This window comes from Tachypleus tridentatus, chromosome 3 (assembly GCF_004210375.1).
Source record: "Tachypleus tridentatus isolate NWPU-2018 chromosome 3, ASM421037v1, whole genome shotgun sequence".
Taxonomy (NCBI): Eukaryota; Metazoa; Arthropoda; class Merostomata; order Xiphosura; family Limulidae; genus Tachypleus; species Tachypleus tridentatus.
In genome coordinates, this window is record NC_134827.1 from 45,724,757 (window position 1) to 45,745,344 (window position 20,588).

Sequence of the window (20,588 nt, forward strand, 5' to 3'; positions counted from 1 at the left end):
ACTGTTGAAGAAATTCGTCAGCTAAGACGATACGTGATGTCGATTTCACTTTACAAACTTATCCAATCGGTGACGTTCTTTATACACGTGCTTTCCTAGCGCAGACATAGTAATTTAGATGGCCCCTGTTTATACACTTGGATAATAGGTGTCTGTTAACAGGATGTAAAAACAAACAACAACAGCTCAATGTACACCTATTTTCATATTTCTTTGAAATTCTACGAGCATAATGCTCTTATGAATTGTTTTAAGAACCTTAACAATCATCCTAAACATTTATTTTTTTTGTTTGTTATGAATTTCGTGCAAAGCTACACGAGGGTTATTTACGCTAACCGTCCCTAATTTAGCAGTGTAAGGCTAAAGGGGAGGCAACATGTCATCATCACCCACCGCCAATTCTTGAGCTACACTTTTGCCAACGAATAGTGGGATTGATTATAACTTTATAACACCCCCACGAGTCGCCGTCACACCAAACATGCTCGCCCTTTAAGCCGTGGGGGCGTTATAAGGTCACGCCAATCCCACTATTCGTTGGTAAAAATGTAACTTAACCACGTAGCACCCTAAACATCATTATGTCTTTTATATGTAAAAATAATAATAATATTCTATAATACTCTGTACGTTTGTGTGTGGGGATTATTCATAGAATGTAATGTTAGAGTACCTAAGAACTCTTTATTCTCTTTACTGGTTCTACTGACTTCACTGTTCGTAGTTTGGTATGGGTATTATTGACACAATAATCATGTCTGGTATATAATAGAACAACTCCTACTTGTTGTGAGCATTTTAGTTAAAAGTTTGCTTACCATACGTAGTAGAATAGAACTTGCTATCTCTTCATAGTTGTCTATAGTAGAAAACACACTGAGAACCAGACATAAGAAAACCATTATGAACCTGAAAGAGAGAGAGAGAGACAGAAGTGTTACTGTGAACGTTTCCAAACAATCAGATGAAACGTTTTCTGTGTACGTCACATTAAAATAGTATAATATTCGTATTTTATAAGTTGTTCCAACTAATACACAACTTACTTAGAAAGTGAAAGGAAAATGAAATTGTGAAGAAATACCTCAACAATTTGTTTTTATCAAAGCTTTACTCTGACATGGACACCAACAATTTTCTGTTATTGTTTCACGAATGTCTTAACTACTCACTAAGTCAGCGTGCCAGGCTGAAGGTCCAACGTCCGAGCCTTTGTTATGCCGCTGAATTTACTAATCGTATCAATTCGACAACGAATCCTATTACTCAGTTAACTGTAGCCGTGTAGCGGCAGATGCACTAATTGGTGGCCCTACCAGTCAGTAGTTATATTAAGACCGTTAGGTTAGCTTCACTTCTAAACCCTTGTAACGTAGAAATGAATAAAAACCTAAAAAATGCTCGGGTTATAGGGTTTTTATCCACTTTTTCCAAGAATCCTTGAATCTACGTGTTTTTCTTACATCCATGAAGACTTCTAGTGTTAATAATGTGTCAGATAATGAATTTTAGTGCTAAGAGTTTGTTACAAATAATGAAGTAGTTTTGTGTTAATAATAGATCATACATCATTTATTTTAGTGTTAACAATAGATCATACATCATTTATTTTAGTGTTAACAATAGATCATACATCATTTATTTTAGTGTTAACAATAGATCATACATAATTTATTTTAGTGTTAACAATAGAAAATACATCATTTATTTTAGTGTTAACAATAGATCATTAATCATTTATTTTAGTTTTAATGATAGATCATACATCATTTATTTTAGTGTTAATACTAGATCATACATAATTTAATTTAATCATTTTTAGTGTTAATAATAGATCATTAATCATTTATTTTAGTTTTAATAATAGATCATACATAATTTATTTTAGTTTTAATAATAGATTTATACATTTTACTTTAGTGTTAATAATAGATCATACATAATTTATTTTAGTGTTAATAATAGATCGTTAATCACTTATTTTAGTTTTAATAATAAATCATACATCATTTATTTTAGTGTTAATAATAGATCATACATAATTTATTTTAGTGTTAACAATAGATCATACATCATTTATTTTAGTGTTAACAATAGATCATACATAATTTATTTTAGTGTTAACAATAGATCATACATCATTTATTTTAGTGTTAACAATAGATCATTAATCATTTATTTTAGTTTTAATAATAGATCATACATCATTTATTTTAGTGTTAATACTAGATCATACATAATTTAATTTAGTGTTAATAATAGATCATTAATCATTTATTTTAGTTTTAATAATAGATCATACATAATTTATTTTAGTTTTAATAATAGATTATACATAATTTACTTTAGTGTTAATAATAGATCATACATAATTTACTTTAGTGTTAATAATAGATCATTAATCACTTATTTTAGTTTTAATAATAAATCATACATCATTTATTTTAGTGTTAATAATAGATTATACATAATTTACTTTAGTGTTAATAATAGATCATTAATCATTTATTTTAGTTTCAATAATAGATCATACATCATTTATTTTAGTGTTAATAATAGATTATACATAATTTACTTTAGTGTTAATAATAGATCATACATAATTTACTTTAGTGTTAATAATGGATCATTAATCATTTATTTTAGTTTTAATAATAGATCATACATCATTTATTTTAGTGTTAACAATAGATCATACATCATTTATTTTAGTGTTAACAATAGATCATACATCATTTATTTTAGTGTTAACAATAGATCATACATAATTTATTTTAGTGTTAACAATAGATCATTAATCATTTATTTTAGTTTTAATAATAGATCATACATCATTTATTTTAGTGTTAATACTAGATCATACATAATTTAATTTAGTGTTAATAATAGATCATTAATCATTTATTTTAGTTTTAATAATAGATCATACATAATTTATTTTAGTTTTAATAATAGATTATACATAATTTACTTTAGTGTTAATAATAGATCATACATAATTTACTTTAGTGTTAATAATAGATCATTAATCACTTATTTTAGTTTTAATAATAAATCATACCTCATTTATTTTAGTGTTAATAATAGATTATACATAATTTACTTTAGTGTTAATAATAGATCATTAATCATTTATTTTAGTTTCAATAATAGATCATACATCATTTATTTTAGTGTTAATAATAGATTATACATAATTTACTTTAGTGTTAATAATAGATCATACATAATTTACTTTAGTGTTAATAATGGATCATTAATCATTTATTTTAGTTTTAATAATAGATCATACATCATTTATTTTAGTGTTAATAATAGATCATACATAATTTAATTTAGTGTTAATAATAGATCATACATCATTTACTTAGTGTTAATAATAGATAATTAATCATTTATTTTAATTTTAATAATAGATCATACATAATTTACTCTCGTGTTAAAATCTGTTCTAATGTTGTTTAAGGTTTAGATCATTTTAAAAATTCCAACTATATCAGAACTAAGTGTAAGTAATACTGAAAAAAGATATTACTGCACATGGTTCATCCATCCTATGAGTATTAGGTACGTTATGTTTAAATTAATAAACATGTTAAAAGAGAATATGTTAGAATAAAAAAATTGAAAACACAATAAAAATCGATAAAATACTAATGCTACATGAGGATGAAGAAAGTTACTCTGACTATTATATAATCTGATAAAAATACATGATCTGTGAGGTTACTCTGAGTATTACATAAACTGATAAAAATACATGAGTTGTGAGGTCACTCTGACTATTACATAAACTGATAAAAATACACGATTTGTGAGGTCACTCTGACTATTACATAGACTGATAAAAATACATGATTTGTGAGGTTTCTCTGAGTATTACATAAATGATAAAAATACACGATTTGTGAGGTCAGTCTGACTATTACATAAACTGATAAGAATACACGATGTATGAGGTTAGTATGACTATTACATAAAATGATAAAAATAAACGATTTGTGAGGTCAGTCTGACTATTACATAAAATGATAAAAATATACGATTTGTGAGGTTAGTCGACTATTTCATAAACTGATAAAATACATGATGAATCAGTCTGACTATTACGTAAACTGATTTAAAAATACACGATGTATGAGGTTAGTCGACTATTACATAAAAATACTAGGGACTACAACTACAAAAACACGTAATCTTGGGCATAATAAAAGTTACAAATATCTGACAATACCATGAGCTACGTCTTAATACAAACATGTTGTAATGAAACCTACAAATATCTGACAATACCATGAGGTACGTCTTAGTACAAACATGTTGTAATGAAACCTACAAATATCTCACAATAACATAAGGTACGTCTTAATACAAACTTGTTGTAATGAAACCTACAAATATCTCACAATACCAGTACGTAAGTTTTGAGACAAACAGCTACAAAACTTTAAAGAAACAAGATGTTATCTAATTTCACTACATTGAAGTAAAATATATTTTTAATTAGCAAAAGAAAAACTCTATATTAAAAATATTTTAAAAAGAAGTTAATAATTCATTATAGGAATATAAGCGTAGGTATTTCTACAAAAACTCGTATAGTTTCTAATTTTATGTAGCTTTTTAACAAACTAGAAACGGTTACTCTGACGTCACTCTATAATAACTTATTGACGTCATAACGTACAGAACTTTATTACGCAACAAAATATCGTTTGCAGATCACGAGATCTCACGTGACAAATTCTTAATTGATTCTATTGAGTGTTAAAAATAAACCTGTGTTACTAAAATAGCTTGTGTAACGTAAAAACGAAGACACTAGACATTTAAAAAAAAACCAAGCGTTATAATTAATGAAATATCATGTGTTGTTTATTATCCCAAGACACCAACAAATCTTGAATAGGCTAAATTTGTGACGGGTATTACAAGATCAAATTTGAACGTTGATTTATATACGTAGATTATACCTTACCATTTCTAACCTACCTGAAGTTTTTACCTGAGGTATATTATTTGGATTAATCAAATTTTCATCAGTAAATGGTTACAACTTTTAATTTTCAGTTCTCAGTAAAACAACGTGTGTTCCAATATTGAAATGAGGTAACTAAAAATTACAAGGAATAAGTTGAACATGAAAACTGGCCACAAAGTCAAGGCTTGAAGAAATATGTTTCAACATGTTTCAGTAGTTGTGGGTTAAAGCACGTACTTACTGGGTAGTTACTTGAATAAATGGATTTAATATAAATTTATTGAGGTTACATATACCAGTACTTTATGTTGTCGTTTCATACGTATATACACTACATACGTTTATTCCAAACCTATCTATGCCTGGTATCCAGTGGCTGATCGGGTTCGATATCCACAAGTGGACAGAGCACAAATAGGTTACTGGATAGCTTTGTGCACACTAACAACTTAACAGTCTGTCTGAGCTCATGTTCCTGTGGTCATTCTGCTAGTAGCGACAGGAACAATCCAAGACACAAAGTTGGTCACTAGAGTGTCATGTTCACGTGGTACATAATCATACTGTTAATAATCAACGAATGTCGTTATGGTAACCATACACTCAGCTCAACAGTTTACTGGATTACAAGAGAACACAGTAAGTTAGTCTCAGAAACATAATGTAACAAAACGGATTTACCAATTGATACCGACATTACATACGACAATTTACAGTTTGACGGATTAGCCTAAAATATTTATTCAAATGTATAAAGGATGCACCCCAAAGTGTCTCTAGTATAAAGGAAACATGACAGAGTGTGTGTCTTATCTGAAAGAAACACACCAGAGTGTGTGTGTTGTCTAAAGGAAACACATCAGTGTGTGTCTTGTCCAGACGAAACACATCAGTGTGTGTGTCTTGTCTAGAGGAAACACAGAGTGTGTGTGTCTTGTCTAGAGGAAACACAGAGTGTGTGTGTCTTGTCCAGAGGAAACACAGAGTGTGTGTGTTGTCTAGAGGAAACACACAGTGTGTGTGTCTTGTCTAGAGGAAACTCAGAGTGTGTGTCTTGTCTAGAGGAAACACACAGTGTGTGTCGTATCTGAAAGAAACACACAGTGTGTGTCGTATCTGAAAGAAACACACCAGAGTGTGTGTGTCTTGTCTAGAGGAAACACAGAGTATGTGTCTTGTCTAGAGGAAACACAGAGTGTGTGTGTTGTCTAGAGGAAACACAGAGTGTGTGTGTCTTGTCTAGAGGAAACACAGAGTGTGTATCTTGTCTAGAGGAAACACAGAGTGTGTGTGTTTTCTAGACGAAACACACAGTGTGTGTGTCTTGTCTAGAGGAAACTCAGAGTGTGTGTCTTGTCTAGAGGAAACACAGAGTGTGTGTGTTGTCTAGAGGAAACACAGAGTGTGTGTGTCTTGTCTAGAGGAAACTCAGAGTGTGTGTCTTGTCTAGAGGAAACACAGAGTGTGTGTGTTGTCTAGACGAAACACACAGTGTGTGTGTCTTGTCTAGAGGAAACTCAGAGTGTGTGTCTTGTCTAGAGGAAACACACAGTGTGTGTGTCTTGTCTAGAGGAAACTCAGAGTGTGTGTCTTGTCTAGAGGAAACACAGAGTGTGTGTGTTGTCTAGACGAAACACACAGTGTGTGTGTCTTGTCTAGAGGAAACTCAGAGTGTGTGTCTTGTCTAGAGGAAACACACAGTGTGTGTCGTATCTGAAAGAAACACACAGTGTGTGTCGTATCTGAAAGAAACACACCAGAGTGTGTGTGTCTTGTCTAGAGGAAACACAGAGTATGTGTCTTGTCTAGAGGAAACACAGAGTGTGTGTGTTGTCTAGACGAAACACACAGTGTGTGTGTCTTGTCTAGAGGAAACACAGAGTGTGTATCTTGTCTAGAGGAAACACAGAGTGTGTGTGTTTTCTAGACGAAACACACAGTGTGTGTGTCTTGTCTAGAGGAAACTCAGAGTGTGTGTCTTGTCTAGAGGAAACACAGAGTGTGTGTGTTGTCTAGAGGAAACACAGAGTGTGTGTGTCTTGTGTAGAGGAAACACACAATGTGTCTCTTGTCTAGAGGAAACACATCAGTGTGTGTGTCTTGTCTAAAGGAAACAGAGTGTGTGTCTTGTATAGAAGAAACACAGAATGTGTGTGTATTGTCTAGAGGAAACACAGAGTGTGTGTCTTGTCTAGAGGAAACACAGAGTGTGTGTGTTGTCTAGAGGAAACACAGAGTGTGTGTGTCTTGTCTAGAGAAAAAACAGAGTGTGTGTCTTGTCTAGAGGAAATACAGAGTGTGTGTCTTGTCTAGAGGAAATACAGAGTGTGTGTCGTGTCTAGAGGAAACACAGAGTGTGTGTGTCTTGTCTAGAGGAAACACAGAGTGTGTGTGTTGTCTAGACGAAACACATCAGTGTGTGTGTTTTGTCTAGAGGAAACACAGAGTGTGTGTGTCTTGGCTACAGGAAACACAGAGTGTGTGTGTCTTGGCTAGAGGAAACACAGAGTGTGTGTGTTGTCTAGAGGAAACACACAGTGTGTGTGTCTTGTCTAGAGAAAACCCAGAGTGTGTGTCTTGTCTAGAGGAAACACAGAGTGTGTGTCTTGTCTAGAGGAAAGACAGAGTGTGTGTGTTGTCTAGGGGAAACACACAGTGTGTGTGTCTTGTCAAGAGGAAACACATAGTGTGTGTGTTGTCTAGAGGAAACACAGAGTGTGTTTCTTGTCTAGAGGAAACACAGAATGTGTGTGTCTTGTGTAGAGGAAACACAGAGTGTGTGTGTTTTCCAGACGAAACACACAGTGTGTGTGTCTTGTCTAGAGGAAACTCAGAGTGTGTGTCTTGTCTAGAGGAAACACAGAGTGTGTGTCTTGTCTAGAGGAAACACAGAGTGTGTGTGTCTTGTGTAGAGGAAACACAGAGTGTGTGTGTTGTCTAGAGGAAACACAGAGTGTGTGTCTTGTCTAGAGGAAACACATCAGTGTGTGTGTCTTATCTGAAAGAAACACACCAGAGAGTGTATGTCTTGTCTAGAGGAAACACAGAGTGTGTGTGTTGTCTAGAGGAAACACATAATCTGTGTGTCTTGTCTAGAGGAAACACAGAGTGTGTGTGTTGTCTAGAGGAAACACACAGTGTGTGTGCCTTGTCTAGAGGAAACACGCAGTGTGTGTGTCTTGTCTAGAGGAAACACAGAGTGTGTGTGTTGTCTAGAGGAAACTCAGAGTGTGTGTGTTGTCTAGAGGAAACACAGAATGTGTGTCTTGTCTAGAGGAAACACATCAGTGTGTGTGTCTTGTCTAAAGGAAACAGAGTGTGTGTCTTGTATAGAAGAAACACAGAATGTGTGTCTTGTCTAGAGGAAACACAGAGTGTGTGTGTTTTTTAGAGGAAACTCAGAGTGTTTGTGTTGTCTAGAGGAAACACATCAGTGTGTGTGTCTTGTCTAAAGGAAACAGAGTGTGTGTGTATTGTCTAGAGGAAACACAGAGTGTGTGTCTTGCCTAGAGGAAACACAGACTGTGTGTGTTGTTTAGAGGAAACACACAGTGTGTGTGTCTTGTCTAGAGGAAACACAGAGTGTGTGTGTTGTCTAGAGGAAACTCAGAGTGTGTGTGTTGTCTAGAGGAAACACAGAATGTGTGTCTTGTCTAGAGGAAACACATCAGTGTGTGTGTCTTGTCTAAAGGAAACAGAGTGTGTGTCTTGTATAGAAGAAACACAGAATGTGTGTCTTGTCTAGAGGAAACACAGAGTGTGTGTGTTTTTTAGAGGAAACTCGGTGTGTGTGTGTTGTCTAGAGGAAACACAGAATGTGTGTCTTGTCTAGAGGAAACACATCAGTGTGTGTGTCTTGTCTAAAGGAAACAGAGTGTGTGTGTATTGTCTAGAGGAAACACAGAGTGTGTGTCTTGCCTAGAGGAAACACAGACTGTGTGTGTTGTTTAGAGGAAACACACAGTGTGTGTGTCTTGTCTAGAGGAAACACAGAGTGTATGTGTTGTCTAGAGGAAACACAGAGTGTGTGTGTCTTGGCTAGAGGAAACACAGAGTGTGTGTGTCTTGGCTAGAGGAAACACAGAGTGTGTGTCTTGTCTAGAGGAAACACAGACTGTGTGTCTTGTCTAGAGGAAACACAGTGTGTGTGTCTTGTCTAGAGGAAACACAGAGTGTGTGTGTTATCTAGAGGAAACTTAGAGTGTGTGTGTTGTCTAGAGGAAACACAGAATGTGTGTCTTGTCTCGAGGAAACACATCAGTGTGTGTGTCTTGTCTAAAGGAAACAGAGTGTGTGTCTTGTATAGAAGAAACACAGAATGTGTGTGTATTGTCTAGAGGAAACACAGAGTGTGTGCCTTGTCTAGAGGAAACACAGTGTGTGTTGTCTAGAGGAAACAGAGAGTGTGTGTCTTGTCTAGAGAAAACACAGAGTGTGTGTCTTGTCTAGAGGAAATACAGAGTGTGTGTCTTGTCTAGAGGAAACAGAGAGTGTGTGTCTTGTCTAGAGAAAACACAGAGTGTGTGTCTTGTCTAGAGGAAATACAGAGTGTGTGTCTTGTCTAGAGGAAACACAGAGTGTGTGTGTCTTGTCTAGAGGAAATACAGAGTGTGTGTCTTGTCTAGAGGAAACACAGAGTGTGTGTTTTGTCTAGAGGAAACACAGTGTGTCTTGTCTGAAGGAGACACACCAGACTGTGTGACTTGTACTTCTACCTTAAATACTGAACATTAAAAACGAATGTGACAGAAAAGTACGAAGCAGGTAATATTTTTTCCTCACTTTTACTTGTTCTTTTCGTTGAAAGTAAACTTTGTTCTGGTTAAGATCACAAGGAACTAGCCTGGAAGAGAACACGTCCTTGACTCTCCTTGTTAAAAGGAAAACGTCCAGACGTTTTCTAAGTGATATTTCCTGTTATATTTATATTAAGGAGTGAAATTTGGAATAATTGATATTAAAATACACCGTATGTCCACATTAAAACACTTGTACAATAATTAATGTAAACAACAAAGATGTCCACCACTGGTATTGAAACACGGTTTCTGGCAGAGTGAGTCTGCAAAAATACTGCTGTGCCATAAAAGGGAACAACAAGTGATGGATCAACAATTTGTATGAATAGAACACAGCGAGTAAATTATATATATCTTGTTTATTAACATATATTGAACATTTTACATAATAATGAAGACGTAACTTTTCATGTCATCTGAACAAATATTAAATTTTTTTTTAATTATGAATATTGTCCTACAGACATACAAACAAACTACAAACGTTTCTCAAAAATATCTAAAAATAAATATACAGTATACAATAAACAGCAGGTAAATCAAAATACATCATAAACATCTAGTGAATTATACTCTCCGTGTGGTACACCAAATACATCATAAACATCTAGTGAATTATAGTCTCCAAATAGTACACCAAATATATCATAAACATCTAGTGAATTATACTCTCCGTGTAGTACACCAAGTACATCATAAACATCTAGTGAATTATACTCTCCATGTAGTACACCAAATACATCATAAACATCTAGTGAATTAGACTCTCCATGCAGTACACCAAGTACATCATAAACATCTAGTGAATTATATTCACCGTGTAGTACACCAAATACATCATAAACATCTAGTGAATTATACTCTCCGTGTAGTACACCAAGTACATCATAAACATCTAGTGAATTATACTCTCCATGTAGTACACCAAATACATCATAAACATCTAGTGAATTAGACTCTCCATGCAGTACACCAAGTACATCATAAACATCTAGTGAATTATATTCACCGTGTAGTACACCAAATACATCATAAACATCTAGTGAATTATACTCTCCGTGTAGTACACCAAGTACATCATAAACATCTAGTGAATTATACTCTCCATGTAGTACACCAAATACATCATAAACATCTAGTGAATTATATTCACCGTGTAGTACACCAAATACATCATAAACATCTGGTGAATTATACTCTCCATGCAGTACACCAAATACATCATAAACATCTAGTGAAATATATTCACCGTGTAGTACACCAAATACATCATAAACATCTAGTGAATTATATTCACCGTGTAGTACACCAAATACATCACAAACATCTAGTGAATTATACTCTCCATGTAGTACACCAAATACATCATAAACATCTGGTGAATTATACTCTCCATGCAGTACACCAAATACATCATAAACATCTAGTGAAATATATTCACCGTGTAGTACACCAAATACATCATAAACATCTAGTGAATTATATTCACCGTGTAGTACACCAAATACATCACAAACATCTAGTGAATTATACTCTCCATGTAGTACACCAAATACATCATAAACATCTGGTGAATTATACTCTCCATGCAGTACACCAAATACATCACAAACATCTAGTGAATTAAACTCTCCATGTAGTACACCAAATACATCATAAACATTTAATGAATTATACTCTCCATGCAGTACACCAAGAACATAATAAACATCTAGTGAATTATACTCTCCATGTAGTACACCAAATACATCATAAACATCTAGTGAATTATACTCTCCGTGTAGTATACCAAGTACATCATAAACATCTAGTGAATTATACTCTCCATGCAGTACACCAAATACATCATAAACATCTAGTGAATTATACTCTCCATGTAGTACACCAAATAGATCATAAACATCTAGTAAATTATACTCTCCATGCAGTACACCAAGAACATAATAAACATTTAGTGAATTATACTCTCCATGCAGTACACCAAATACATCATAAACATCTAGTGAATTATACTCTCCGTGTAGTACACCAAGAACATAATAAACATTTAGTGAATTATACTCTCCATGCAGTACACCAAATACATCATAAACATCTAGTGAATTATATTCACCGTGTAGTACACCAAGTACATCATAAACATCTAGTGAATTATACTCTCCATGTAGTACACCAAATACATCATAAACATCTAGTGAATTATACTCTCCATGTAGTACACCAAATACATCATAAACATCTAGTGAATTATACTCTCCGTGTAGTACACCAAGTACATCATAAACATCTAGTGAATTATACTCTCCATGTAGTACACCAAATACATCATAAACATCTGGTGAATTATACTCTCCATGCAGTACACCAAATACATCACAAACATCTAGTGAATTAAACTCTCCATGTAGTACACCAAATACATCATAAACATTTAGTGAATTATACTCTCCATGCAGTACACCAAGAACATAATAAACATTTAGTGAATTATACTCTCCATGCAGTACACCAAATACATCATAAACATCTAGTGAATTATACTCTCCGTGTAGTACACCAAGAACATAATAAACATTTAGTGAATTATACTCTCCATGCAGTACACCAAATACATCATAAACATCTAGTGAATTATACTCTCCATGCAGTACACCAAATACATCATAAACATCTAGTGAATTATAGTCTCCAAATAGTACACCAAATATATCATAAACATCTAGTGAATTATAGTCTCCATGCAGTACACCAAATACATCATAAACATCTAGTGAATTATACTCTCCGTGTAGTACACCAAGTACATCACTAAACATCTAGTGAATTATAGTCTCCGTGTAGTACACCAAATACATCATAAACATCTAGTGAATTATACTCTCCATGCAGTTCACCAAATACATCACAAACATCTAGTGAATTAAACTCTCCATGTAGTACACCAAATACATCATAAACATTTAGTGAATTATACTCTCCATGCAGTACACCAAGAACATAATAAACATTTAGTGAATTATACTCTCCATGCAGTACACCAAATACATCATAAACATCTAGTGAATTATACTCTCCGTGTAGTACACCAAGAACATAATAAACATTTAGTGAATTATACTCTCCATGCAGTACACCAAATACATCATAAACATCTAGTGAATTATACTCTCCGTGTAGTACACCAAATACATCATAAACATCTAGTGAATTATACTCTCCATGCAGTACACCAAATACATCATAAACATCTAGTGAATTATAGTCTCCAAATAGTACACCAAATATATCATAAACATCTAGTGAATTATAGTCTCCATGCAGTACACCAAATACATCATAAACATCTAGTGAATTATACTCTCCGTGTAGTACACCAAGTACATCATAAACATCTAGTGAATTATAGTCTCCGTGTAGTACACCAAATACATCATAAACATCTAGTGAATTATACTCTCCATGCAGTACACCAAGTACATCATAAACATCTAGTGAATTATACTCACCGTGTAGTACACCAAATACATCATAAACATCTAGTGAATTATACTCTCCGTGTAGTACACCAAATACATCATAAACATCTAGTGAATTATACTCTCCGTGTAGTACACCATGTACATCATAAACATCTAGTGAATTATACTCTCCGTGTAGTACACCAAGTACATCATAAATATCTAGTGAATTATAGTCTCCGTGTAGTACACCATGTACATCATAAACATCTAGTGAATTATACTCTCCGTGTAGTACACCAAGTACATCATAAATATCTAGTGAATTATACTCTCCGTGTAGTACACGAAATACATCATAAATATCTAGTGAATTATACTCTCAATGCAGTACACCAAATACATCATAAACATCTCGTGAATTGCACTCTCCGTGCAGTACACCAAATACATCATAAACATCTCGTGAACTACACTCTGCATGCAGTACACCAAATACATCACGAACATCTAAAGAATTATACTCTCCATGCAGTACACCAAGAAAAGAACGGATATCATTTATAAACATTATTACTGGTAGTGTTACACCAAGTGATCAGATCATCACTGGTAGTGTTACATCAACTGATCAGATCATTACTGGTAGTATTACACCAGCTGAACAGATTATTACTAGTAGTATTACACCAACTGATCAGATCATTACTGGTAGTATTACACCAACTGATCAGATCATTACTGGTAGTGTTACACCAACTGATCAGATCCTTACTGGTAGTATTACACCAACTGATCAGATCCTTACTGGTAGTATTACACCAGCTGATCAGATTATTACTGGAAGTGTTACACCAGCTGATCAGACCATTACTGGTAGTGTTACACCAGCTGATCAGATCATTACTGGTAGTGTTACACCAGCTGATCAGATCATTACTGGTGGTGTTACACCAGCTGAACAGATTATTACTGGTAGTATTACACCAACTGATCAGATCATTACTAGTAGTGTTACACCAGCTGAACAGATTATTACTGGTAGTATTACACCAACTGATCAGATCATTACTGGTAGTATTACACCAGCTGATCAGATCATTACTGGTAGTGTTACACCAGTTGATCAGATCATTACTGGTAGTGTTACACCAGTTGATCAGATCATTACTGGTATTGTTATACCTGGTAATCATTATTATACAACAATCTCAAGAATCCTCTAAAGCCATTGTTATATCATTCACTTATACAGCGGATAATTACGTGAACCTAAACCTAAAGTACTCAAAGCTGTTTATGTTTCATGTCTAGGCCTCGTTTTATTCAAACGAATTTCCGTGAGATAAATGCAACCTTTCACAATAGGTCGTTACATAGTATCTCAAAGAGCTATGAACAAGATATCCAATCCAGGAGTAAGGTTGATCTGACGTGTTAAACAGGCGTTACTCACGACACACGTAGGATCCCAGTGTCCAATAATTCTGGTTCGTTTCAGTTTTACGACACCGGCTCCAACATTAAGTCAGATGTTCACAGTCGCAACTGTACATATGGTTAGAAACAGACTTCACAAAGACAATTTCTATGACAAATGAAACAGACTAATCATAACAAAGGATAAAATAGTTTTCTTGCAGTGTTCCAGTGGACCATCAAAATATGTAGATCTACATTTTATAAATGAGCATGCTTTCACCAATGAACTATTTGGAAGTGTTGGAGGACTGGTGTTGTCATATAACAGCAATGTTGAACGTTTTACATTTGACATCTAGCTGAATGAAAGCTTTAATACCTTAATAAGAAATATACGTAACTAACTAATCCTACTATTAAGAGCCATACGTAATTAGCTATCTATATAAATGAACGTCGATGTGTCTGTGTATCTGTTCCTTATAGGTTTTCACATTTATTTATCAATTGGCCCCAAACTTGACCAAATGATACATGATGACATGAAGGAAGTCATGGAGGTCATCTAATTTCATAAAATTTCCAATGTTGTATATCTATCAGTGTGAGAATAAACTGTGTAACCACTATTGTTGGAATTATTGAAATATAATTAATGCCTTGATTTTTGATATTGGTACATTTAAATATTTTTATTCTACTATTAATATTTATTATGTTAAAGTTAAAAAATAGAGGAACAATTTCCTATTATTCGTTATAAACAATTTTTCGTTTCACCGTACGCTCGACGTACTGCAGCTAGTACATAGTAAAAACAACACGTAACGAACATATGTGTCACCTTATGCTAGCACTAGTGCAACTAATCTCACCTCGAACCTAATAGAATATAAGTACATGGTAAAGAAACATGACTAAAGAATGTGACCCCTACACTAACCCCATAGAACAATAATATAAACAACATAAACAGGCAGAGAACAGATAACATTCTTATATAAACATGTTATATCAGTGACAGACTGTCTTCACAACTTAATGACATTACTTAAACATGTCAGGTAAGTGTCATGCTGTCTTACTACATACTGACCATACTTAAACATGTTACATTAGTTTTATGCTGTCTTAGTACATACTAATCATACTTAAACATGTTACATTAGTTTTATGCTGACCATACTTAAACATGTTGCATCAGTGTCTTACTACATAGTGACTATACTTAAACATGTTACATTAGTTTTATGCTGTCTTAGTGCATACTAATCATACTTAAACATGTTACATTAGTTTTATGCTGTCTTAGTACATACTGACCATACTTAAACATGTTACATCAGTGTCTTACTACATAGTGACCATACTTAAACATGTTACATTAGTTTTATGCTGTCTTAGTACATACTGACCATACTTAAACATGTTACATCAGTGTCTTAGTACATACTGACCATACTTAAACATGTTACATCAGTGTCTTACTACATAGTGACTATACTTAAACATGTTACATTAGTTTTATGCTGTCTTAGTACATACTAATCATACTTAAACATGTTACATTAGTTTTATGCTGTCTTAGTACATACTAATCATACTTAAACATGTTACATTAGTTTTATGCTGTCTTAGTACATACTGACCATACTTAAACATGTTACATCAGTGTCTTACTACATAGTGACCATACTTAAACATGTTACATCAGTGTCATGCTGTCTTACTACATAGTGACCATACTTAAACATGTTACATTAGTTTTATGCTGTCTTAGTACACACTGATCATACCTAAACATGTTACATTAGTTTTATGCTGTCTTAGTACATACTGACCATACTTAAACATGTTACATCAGTGTCTTACTACATAGTGACTATACTTAAACATGTTACATCAGTGTCATGCTGTCTTACTACATAGTGACAATACTTAAACATATTACATCAGTGTCTGATGTTCCCCTTAGAAGTGTTAACCATAATCTCTATAGAAGTGTCACATCCAACGTCTAAAGATACAGAGCAGCATTTATCAACTGTTTGACTGCAAACATAAGCTGAATTACCAACCAGTTTATATCAGCTTTCCATTAAACGTCTGAGTTGTACAGGCAACCAGGTTTTGTCAGATTTTCAGTTCTTCCTCAGGAACTCAAATTTAGGTTGGTTGAACACAATACGCCATTACGTATTGTAATTATATACACATAATAATATTTACATTTGTCAATTTTCCAAACACCGAACAGAATACTTCACTAACAGAAAGCATCAGTCAAGCATAGAAAACAAAATATTAACGATGATAACATAGCGTGAGTCGATTGTCATTTGGAAGTGTTCCAGGATGGCGATAAAACAGACTAAATATAGAATTCCGGTAAATACACTGCACCTTGGAGCTACTTGAGATGATCTATGAAACCTGTAGAATATCTTTCATCGTCATCTCGATATAACTCTGACAGAAAGTTGCTTTAGTTAAGAAGAAATATTGTTCTCAGAAATCATTGATAAACTAGTAAAACACCTGAACTCTGGCCATAACTAGACAGTTTGTAAATGGATTATGTAACTTCTAACATCACAATGGGAGTAAACTTAGATCTAGCAGTCTTACAACAAGTGTTTCCATGTTTTAAGTCAATACTTGTTGGTTGCGAACTAATTATTTGATAAACAGTGATGATTCATGTTTAATACCCCATTAGCTCACACTATTTATTGTTACAGTGTGGTCGTGGTTCCTGTTTAATAACCCATTACTTTTAAATTGTTAATTGTAACAGTATAATTGTGAGACGTGTTTAATAACCCATTAGCTTACATTATTCATTGTTACAGTATACTTGTGATACGTGTTTAATAACCCATTAGTTTAAATTGTTAATTGTTACAGTATAATTGTGATTCCTGTTTAATAACCCATTAGATTACATTATTCATTGTATCAGTGTAGTCGTGATTCCTGTTTAATAACCCATTAGATTACATTATTCATTGTATCAGTGTAGTCGTGATTCCTGTTTAATAACCCATTAGATTACATTATTCATTGTATCAGTGTAGTCGTGATTCCTGTTTAATAACCCATTAGATTACACTATTCATTATATCAGTGTAGTCGTCATTCCTGTTTAATAACCCATTAGATTACATTATTCATTGTATCAGTGTAGTCGTCATTCCTGTTTAATAAACCATTAGATTACATTATTCATTGTATCAGTGTAGTCGTGATTCCTTTTTAATAACCCATTAGATTACATTATTCATTGTATCAGTGTGGCCGTGATTCCTTTTTAATAACCCATTAGATTACATTATTCATTATATCGGTGTAGTCGTGATTCCTGTTTAATTCCTGTGTCTGGTGTTTTATAAACATATATTAGATATTTGAATTATAATAATCAGTTAAAAATATTTAAAGTCGATACGTTAGGCTTACCTTAAAATGTGATAAGACTGTAGAAAGTGTTGTTTGGTAACAAATGTGTATAATTTCAGGTGAATATTGTACCTAAAGAAAATATCGCCTAAAGATGGACAAGAATTGTAATCATGTTGAAACTAACGTCTCTTCTAAAGTGAAGAGGACGTAAGAAAGGGTTGTCATTGTTAGTGATGACAGTCGCTTCACATCTGTGATGCCCAAAAAGGGAAAGCTTACGTTGTTATCACTGACAAAGGATATCTATCCTTTTAGCTATCTCACATCTCCTTCTCTGACAGTCTAATATAATAGATCATTGTGATATATCTTTTAACAGCGCTCTAACACACCAGAGAGAAATAAGCTGATTCACACAACCGAAAACAATTATTAAACTAACACAATTTTAATCATATACTACGATTTGAACTTACAGCAAAACTTAAATATTAGTCAACACATAACAGTAGTTTTTCAAAAGTGTACGGTATGTGTCTAGTTTATAACCGTACTGTGCTACAGTGTAAGTCGTGTATTAATTGTGTACAGTATGTCTATAGTTTAAAAACAAACTGTACTACAGTGTAAGTCATGTATTAATTGTGTATGGTATATCTACAGTTTATAAACAAACTGTACTACAGTATAAGTCATGTATTAATTGTGTACGATATGTCTACAGTTTATAAACAAACTGTACTACAGTGTAAGTCATGTATTAATTGTGTACGATATGTCTACAGTTTATAAACAAACTGTACTACAGTGTAAGTCATGTATTAATTGTGTACGATATGTCTACAGTTTATAAACAAACTGTACTACAGTGTAAGTCATGTATTAATTGTGTACAGTATGTGTATAGTTTATAAACAAACTGTACTACAGTGTAAGTCATGTATTAATTGTGTACGATATGTCTACAGTTTATAAACAAACTGTACTACAGTGTAAGTCATGTATTAATTGTGTACAGTATGTGTATAGTTTATAAACAAACTGTACTACAGTGTAAGTCATGTATTAATTGAGTACGGTATGTGTATAGTTCATAAACAAACTGTACTACAGTGTAAGTCATGTATTAATTGTGTACAGTATGTGTATAGATTATAAACAAACTGTACTACAGTGTAAGTCATGTATTAATTGCGTACAGTATGTGTATAGTTTATAAACAAACTGTACTACAGTGTAAGTCATGTATTAATTGCGTACAGTATGTGTATAGTTTATAAACAAACTGTACTACAGTGTAAGTCATGTATTAATTGTGTACAGTATGTGTATAGATTATAAACAAACTGTACTACAGTGTAAGTCATGTATTAATTGCGTACAGTATGTGTATAGTTTATAAACAAACTGTACTACAGTGTAAGTCGTGTATTAACTGTGTACAGTATGTCTACAGTTTATAAACAAACTGTACTACAGTGTAAGTCATGTATTAATTGAGTACGGTATGTGTCTAGTTTATAACCGGACTGTAGTACAGTGTAAGTCATGTATTAATTGTGTACGGTATGTATATAATTTATAAATAAACTTTACTACAATGTAAGTCATGTATTAATTGTGTACGATATGTCTACAGTTTATAAAGAAACTGTACTACACTGTAAGTCATGTATTAGTTATGTAAAGTATGTTTATAGTTTAAAACAGGACTGTGCTACAGTGTAAGTCGTGTATTAATTGTGTACGGTATGTGTCTAGTTTATAACCGGACTGTACTACAGTGTGAGTCATGTTTTAATTGCGTACAGTATATCTATAATTTATAAACGGACTGTGCTACAGTGTAAGTCGTATATTAATTGTGTACGGTATGTGTATAGTTTATAAACAAACTGTACTACAGTGTAAATCATGTATTAATTGTGTACGGTATGTCTACATTTTATAAACAAACTGTACTACAGTGTAAGTCATGTATTAATTGTGTACGGTATGTCTATAGTTTATAAACAATCTGTACTACACTGCAAGTCATGTATTAATTGTGTACAGTATGTTTATAGTTTAAAAACCAACTGTGCTACAGTGTAAGTCATGTATTAATTGTGTACGGTATGTTTATAGTTTATAAACCAACTGTACTACAGTGTAAGTCATGTATTAATTGTGTACGGTATGTGTATAGTTTATAAACAAACTGTACTACAGTGTAAGTCATGTATTAATTGTGTACGATATGTGTATAGTTTATAAACAAACTGTACTACAGTGTAAGTCATGTATTAATTGTGTACGGTATGTCTACATTTTATAAACAATCTGTACTACACTGTAAGTCATGTATTAATTGTGTACAGTATGTTTATAGTTTAAAACAGGACTGTGCTACAGTGTAAGTCATGTATTAATTGTGTACGGTATGTTTATAGTTTATAAACCAACTGTACTACAGTGTAACTCATGTATTAATTGTGTACAGTATGTCTGTAGTTTATAAACAAACTGTACTACAGCGTAAGT

The 20,588-nt window shown here is 33.1% G+C and overlaps 1 protein-coding gene across 1 annotated transcript in view; it reads right to left on the minus strand.

Moving 5' to 3' along the window:
• LOC143245834 (potassium voltage-gated channel subfamily KQT member 5-like) overlaps positions 1-20,588 on the minus strand; it is a 669,913-nt gene that overhangs the window by 487,914 nt on the left and 161,411 nt on the right. Inside the window, exon 2 of the mRNA XM_076492090.1 lies at positions 822-912. Within this exon, the coding sequence (XP_076348205.1) occupies positions 822-912 (91 nt within the window). The remainder of the gene's footprint in view (positions 1-821; positions 913-20,588) is intronic.